This window comes from Natator depressus, chromosome 13, assembly GCF_965152275.1.
Source record: "Natator depressus isolate rNatDep1 chromosome 13, rNatDep2.hap1, whole genome shotgun sequence".
Classification (NCBI taxonomy): Eukaryota; Metazoa; Chordata; order Testudines; family Cheloniidae; genus Natator; species Natator depressus.
The window spans coordinates 36,126,284-36,133,029 of NC_134246.1; the positions used below are offsets into that span (position 1 = coordinate 36,126,284).

The following is a 6,746-nucleotide window of genomic DNA, read 5'->3' on the forward strand; positions in this document are numbered from 1 at the left end:
GGCGTTCCTTGGAAAAGAGGGTGTCGGAGGGCCTTGTGGCTGGGCCTTCACATGGACGGAGTGGTTTCAGTGGTTTCAAGGTCACCTTCATGCCACATCGTGAAACTTCAATGGCGGTTTCAAGGGGGCCCCTTGGAACAATACCGAAGAATTTCCAAATCTAAGGTAATTACCCCGATCCAGCCCCAGGGCAGGGGGCTGGCTGGCTTGGGGGGGTGGGGGGGGTGGGAAAGGGACACAGCCCTGGGTAGCCCCCTCAGCAGGACCCCAGTCTCAGGGTTGCCAGAGATGAAGCCGGATTCATGACATCATGATGGGGCCAAAATATTGATCCAAATCCCTTTAATCAACTCAGTAAATGACAAGGTTGCTCTACCCCCAGCACCATGTTTCCTAATGGTGCGGTCCATTCAACAGGAAGCAAATCAGTGTCCTCTGCTTCACCTTCTACGCTCCAGGAGGCGGGAATTTGAGAGTTGGGAGGAGTCGGCTCCTCAGCATGCCAAGGGATGGGGCGGTTTTCTAGCCAGTGAGGACTCTCCATTTCATCCTCAACGTTCCACGGGACAGGGGGATCTGCCAGAGTGCTCTTTGTTTCATCCTCAACATTCAAAAGGGTGGGGCTTGGGGGAGAGAGGGCCCAGCAATTGGCTGAAGAAGGAATTTAAGGCATCCACAAATATCCCTAGCTGGAGCTTTTCGGCCAATTGCAGTCAATCCTCATCATGGCCGCCCTCTCTCATTGGCTGCGCAGGCGCTTGCTCCTCCTGGCGGCCATATTGTCGCTCCTCCTCTTATGGCTGCGCCGAACGCCAGTGTCCATGGCATGTGACCCGTCGAGCACCCCACCTGGGCACAGCCGTGTGGAGCGTCTCCTCATGGGATCCCATCTCACTGGCTCCCAAGTCGGGGAGAGGACTCTGCCGTGCGACCCCACTCGGTCCCTCGGGGCAGGGGCAGAGCCAACAGGTCCCTCGGGACTAGAGAGATGGAGTTTCGATGCCAACAGAGATGAAAAAATGGATAGCTCTTCATCATCTCCATCATCATCATGATGTTTCCCAGCATCCTCCATGCCCCCCGGGGGAAATTCTGAGCTGGCCGTCTTGGAAGGGCCATCGCCCATGGCTGAACTGGCCTCTCCAGCCTCCTTTCCATCATCCCTTGAACTTGTCCCATTGCCACAGCTCCTGGTAGCTCCTGCCTCACATTGTCCTGGATCTCCAGGTCCGGCCATGGTTCTGACTCCAGTGCCTTCACTGTTGCCACCATCTTGGAGGTGAGGCTGTCTTGACCCCATCTCTATTGCGAATCTCCATTCTAGCTCTGCTCGGCGACTGGACTCAGTGTCTGAAGCCACCCGGGCCTCAGTAGGTCCCTTCAGGCCACTCAGGCCAAGGGGAGATGGGTCAGGACGCTGGCCGTGAATGTTGGACACTGGTGGCAATTTACCCTCCCCTCGCCCGTCAGCACCCAGAGGGTGAGCAAAGAGGCCTAAGGGCTGCCCATTGGCCCTGCTGAGTAGTAACACTGTAGGGTGGCCACCACCCACCCTAGACTCCACTTTGGTTGGTTGACCTGCTTGACTGCCATCTTGTTCTCCAGACCTAGTGGGAGTTGATGCTGGGCTTTCTTCTCCTTTCAGGTTGTTCCCACTCAACTTCGTGCTCCCAGGCTGGAGGTCACACTCTCTCAGGGTGGCTTCACTCCAATCAGCCTCCTTCTTGTTTTGACCTCTGACCTTCCCTTCTAGGCCACCATCTTGTTTTCCATGTCCATTGAGAGTTGACTCTAGAGCTCTTTGTTTCACCAGCTTTTCCCTGTGTGACCTCATGGTATTGGCTTGGCCTGTGGCACTTGGGATGTCTCCCAATGGTTCCCATCCAACCTGGGGTTGGCCTTTGACCATCTCTCCTTGGCAGGCATCTTGTTGCCCATGTCCATTGAGAGTTGACTCTCGAGCTCCTGCTTCCACCAGGTTGTCTCCTTGACAATTACACTTTGTTCCCATTGGCGCATCTCTTAGTTCTTCCCCATCAGCACTGGCTTCAGATTGACTTTTGACCTTCCCTTCTTGGCCACCATCTTGTTTTCTGTACCCGCTGGGAGTTGATGCAAGGTTTGCCGATCCTACCAAATTGTCCCCTTGTGACCTCACGCCCCAGGCCTGGCTGCCAGGTTGTATTGTGCCCAGGGGGACGGCTGACTCTTCCATTCGGCTTCCATCCTGGCCCTGCCCCTGAGGCTGCTGGGACACCCTCTCAACTTGACTCCTCAGTGAGACTAACAGTCCCCCTTCACCGCCACATTTGCGAGGGGACAGACATCTTGGAGCTGCCGCGTCCTCTGGTGCCACATCTCCTGGCTGCCATTGGCATGGCTGGGATGTCCGTACAGGTGCGGGGTTGGGCACCTCTGGTGGCTCTGTCCCCAGAGCCCTGCCCTTGGCCCCGCTGCCCCTGGGGGGTGAGGCGCCGCTTATGGCCTGCTGACGGCTGGCTGGTCCCTTTTGGCTGCTGCCTTCATCCTCCTCTTCGGACTGGGAGGGGGTGGAGTCCGAATGCGGGGCGGGGCACGCCGGGGGGCTGAGCTCATCCTCTGAAAGTGCTAGGAGACGTTTCTCAACCAGCTGTGGGGAGAGAGAAAAAGCGGTCACCGGCAGGGGGGCGGGGTATTCTGTGTAAAGGGGGCAGGGAGACAACTGCTCTCCCTTGGGTCTGGCTCCCCCTCAGGTCTGGCTCCCCCTCAGTGGCCGTGTGGTGTGGTACCTGGCCTGGGGTGAGTCCCAGCTCTTGCTCCAGCTCCTCGCTGAGATCCAGGGGGTCGCGTCTCTTCTCTGGAGAGAGCAGCTGGGCCAGGAATTGGGGGTGGATCACGGCTTCTACCTGCCGAGCCAAGGGGCAGGGAAAGCGGGGTGAGAGCGAAGCCCTGGTGCAGTGCTGCCAACTGGGATGCCTGGGTCCCATCTCCTGTCCTAGTCTCGCCTCCTGCGGGGTGGGAGCTATGGGTCCCCCTTGGGATGAGCACCTTACACCGCCGACCTGGACACCTGGGTCCCATCTCCTGTCCTGGTCTTTCCCCATGTGGGCCGGGGAATATGGGGAACCTTGAGGGTGAGCACCTGGCACTACCATCCTGAACGCCTGGGTCCCATCCCTATCCTGCTCTCTACCCATGGGCTGGGAGCTATGCAGCCCTGCCGTGCCATCCCGGACACCTGGGTCCCATCTCCGTCCCAGTCTGTGCCCCCTGAATGCTGGGAGCTGAGGGCCCTGCGGGTGGGATGTTGTGCCCCCTAGGGGAGACACTCACCTTGCAGACAAAGCTCTCGTCCTCACAGAGCTGCTCGACGTACTGCAGTAGCGCGGGGTCTGGGAGCGCCCCCTGCGCCTGGCTCTGGGGCTCACCACGCCCACCGGCCTCCTCCTCCCAGCTGGGCCGCAGCCCCTCCATGATCTCAGCGTACTGCCGCACGGCCTCAGGCGGGATCTCCCGCGGCTCCCCTGGGGCCGGCAGGCCAGGCGGGCGGCGCTGACGGCGCCGGGGCTGGCGCCCCTTGGATGCTGCCTTCTTGGGGATGTACACTGCCAGGGAAAGGAAGAGCGCCGGGCAGAGACTATGGGGATGTCCACTCAGTGCACTGTGTCCTCAGGAACCCCACTCAGTGACCAAGCACCCTGCATCCCCAGGGACGCCCCCACCCAGCGCCACCATGGACCACCCACCCAGCACCCCCTAGTGCAGGGATGTAACGTCCTCCGTGACCTCCACCCAGCCAAAAGGAACATGCAATGGCACCAGGCTAGTAGGGAAAAAATGTACAAAGGTTCTCGGTCTGTGCAAAAATATCCTGTGCGAAAGTGCTGGATGTGTGCAAATGTTTTAAGTATGTGCAAGAACTGTGCAAAAGTGCTAGATGTGAACAAAAAAAAACATGCAAAGATTCTAGGTCCACGCAAAAAAAAAAAAAAAAAACCCACGCAAAAGTGCTGGGTACGTGCAAAAAATGTGCAAAGGTTCTAGGTATGTGCAAAAACTGAGCAAACGTGCTGCGTACATGCAAAACCTGCAAAGCTAGGTAGATATGAAAAGTGCAAACGTTCTAGGTACTATAAGAGGCGCAAAGGTTCTAGGTATGTGCAAAAACATGCAAAGATTCTAGTGCATGCAAGTTAACATGCACAAGTGCTGGGCATGTGCAAAAAAGAGAGGAGGTTCTAGGCATGTGCAAAAATTATGCAAGAGTGCTGGGTACGCACCAGAAAACCCAGGCCAAGTCGCTAGGTACATGCAAAAACCTGCACATTCTACATTCTAGACATTCTAGGTACGTGCAAAAGTCAAAGGTGCTGGGTGTATGCAAAAATCGTGCCAAAGTGAAAGACTTGTGCAAAAAAAAAAACAAAAACAAAACCTGGGTGTGTGGAGGGAGCCCTGCAGTCAGTCAGTCAGTCAGTCAGTGACTATCTCCTGTCACCTGTGAAGGGGGGGTTCCCTCCACCCTCGGGTATTCTGGGGGGTTAGAAGGGAGGTACCTTGCTGCTGGCCAGCATCGGGGGCTGGCGGGCTGGGAAGCTTGGGAGGATCGGCAGGTAGGGGCTGGAATTGGGAGCTGTTCAGGAGCTTCATTTTCTGGATCTGCAGCTCCTCTTCGGCCTCAAACTCCATGAACCTGAGGAAGAGGAGGAGGGTCGGGCTCGGAGTGGGGGCGACTTCCCCGGGATCTCCAGCGCAGTACTTCGGGGGGCGGGATCTCCAGGGCCAGCCCCAGGGGGAACACTCACTTCTCGGCCATCTCGTAGAAGATCATGCGCTCGAAGTTGCTGCTGCGCTCCCATTCCTGCACAGCCCGTGGCACCCCCTCCTCCAGAGCCAGCTCGGGCCGCAGGCGGGTCAGCGACCGCAGGACAGGGCTGTGGGGGAGCCCAGATCAGCACCGGAGGGAGGTCCACACTCCCGACCCGCAGCCCCCTGCTAGCCCAGCCCTGGGCTCCCCCCCCCGCCCCAGCTCTGCTGGTGCCCCTCACCCCGGACTTGCAGTCCCTGCTAGGCCAGCCCTACCCCTCCAGCTCTGCCGGTGCCCCTCGCTCCCGACCTGCAGCCCCCTGCTGTCCCAGCCCGAGTCTCTCCAGGCTCTCACATGAAGAAGCAGGCCAGCGCCTCGGCGTCGGGCGTGCCCGGGAAGTGCCGCCTGGCCAGGGCTTTGTAGCGCTGCCAGCGCCGATAGTTCTCGTAGACACCCTTGGAGGTGCAGGAAGCGGAGGGGTCGCTGGTGGAGGGCGCCCGGACCAAGGGTGCTGGAGGAGTTTCCCTGGGCCCTGGTTCCTCCCCGGCCTTGCTCAGCAGGACGGTCCTGATCCCAGTGGCGAGCTGGAGCCGGAGGGGAGCCCCATCCCGGCGCGGGGGGGCCCAGCCCGTCGGCGTCCCCGTCAGGATGATGGTCTGTGCCCGGGGCAGCTCCTGGGCCCCCTCTGGCTTCAGCTTGACAATGAGCTTGCCCCCGGGGACGTCGGGTGAGGTCAGGAGCAGGGCGGCACCAGGGAAGGTGGGCAGCAGGAGAGGGGGCAGCGGGGGGCCGTGGCGGGGCTGGGAGGTCATGGCAAGGAGGGGTGAGAGGGTTGGGGAGCATGAGGGGGTAGGGAAAGGGGAGGCCGTTCTCTGCAGAGGGTGTCGGCAGCACCCGCCAGAGAGCAAGGGCTGCTGGGAAACTCAAACCCCAATCTAGCCCCAGGGCCGCCGCCCACCCACCCCCAGCTGCCAGGTCAAATCAAAACAAATCCAGAACCCCGAGACATCGGGGGTTCCAACCCGGGGGGGGCATTCAGAACCTGATCCTGAGGTTCCTCTTCTCCAGCTCTGCCTGTGCTCCTCAATCCTGACCCACAGGCCCCTCCTACCAGACCTTGGCTCCCAGCCCCCCAGTTCACCTGGTACCCCCAATTCCGACCCACAGCCCCCTCTATTCCAGCCCTGGGCTCCCCATCCCCCAGCTGTCCCGGTGCCCCCCAATCCCAACTCATCGTTCCCTGGTTTGCTCCTGTGGCTTTGAGGTGAACATTAGAGCAAGCAGGACACCCCCCAAAAAATGTACCCAGCTGCCAGGCTTTCAGTGTGGCCCCCCGATACTAAGGAAAGGAGCCGCATGGACATACTCATGTCCAGGCCAGAAGGAACCATTGTGATGATCTGTATTAGGGTCACTCAGAAAAGGTCCAGCCGGACCTATTTAAGGACATGGTGGGGCAGAGGGCGCGGACTTCTGCTGGCGCCGGTGAGTGCTCAATCCCCCTCTGCCCCGGCCCTGCCCCGACTCCACCCCTGCCCCACCCCCATTCCAACCCCTTCCCCAAAGTCCCTGCTCCGGCTCCGCCTCTTCCCCTGAGCACGCCGTGTTCCTGCTCCTCCCCCCTCCCTCCCAGAGCCCGTTACGCTGCAAAACAGCTGTTTTGCAGTAGCAAGCGCAGAGAGGAGAAGCGAGGACCGGCGTGCTCAGGGGAGGAGGAGGAGGCGGAGGTGAGGGGGGGGCGGGGAGGGGAGCTTGGCTGTTGGTGGGTGCAGAGCACCCACCAATTTTTCCCTATGGGTGCTCCAGCCCCGGAGCACCCACAGAGTCGGCGCCTATGTGCTGCGGCCCAACAGATTTCACAGACCAAAGTGCTGACACTTCGATGCATCTCTTTACCGGAAGACAGTTTTTCACCTGTGCAGAACATGTAGGGAGTCAGTCACTAAAGATCTGAAAATTT

At 59.7% G+C, this 6,746-nt stretch overlaps 1 protein-coding gene across 1 annotated transcript; it reads right to left on the reverse strand.

The window, feature by feature from the left end:
• Positions 1-739: 739 nt before the first annotated feature.
• Positions 740-5,598, reverse strand: NUTM1 (NUT midline carcinoma family member 1). The gene is made up of 7 exons (XM_074969406.1): positions 5,141-5,598; positions 4,785-4,913; positions 4,536-4,672; positions 3,313-3,584; positions 2,769-2,885; positions 2,494-2,629; positions 740-849 (listed from the first exon to the last, which is right to left on the reverse strand). The coding sequence occupies exons 1-7, from the start codon at positions 5,596-5,598 to the stop codon at positions 740-742; spliced, it is 1,359 nt and encodes a 452-aa protein (XP_074825507.1).
• Positions 5,599-6,746: the final 1,148 nt, after the last annotated feature.

What these genes read in the sequence shown, in the direction of transcription:
- NUTM1 (XM_074969406.1), bottom strand. Translation starts at nt 5,598, where the DNA reads ATGACCTCCCAGCCCCGCCACGGCCCCCCGCTGCCCCCTCTCCTGCTG. An exon ending in CGATGCTGGCCAGCAGCAAG is followed by an intron (nt 3,585 to 4,535) that starts GTACCTCCCTTC and finishes TTTCCCTGGCAG; the next exon opens with TGTACATCCCCAAGAAGGCA. An exon ending in CCAAAAGGGACCAGCCAGCC is followed by an intron (nt 850 to 2,493) that starts GTCAGCAGGCCA and finishes GGCTGTGCCCAG; the next exon opens with GTGGGGTGCTCGACGGGTCA.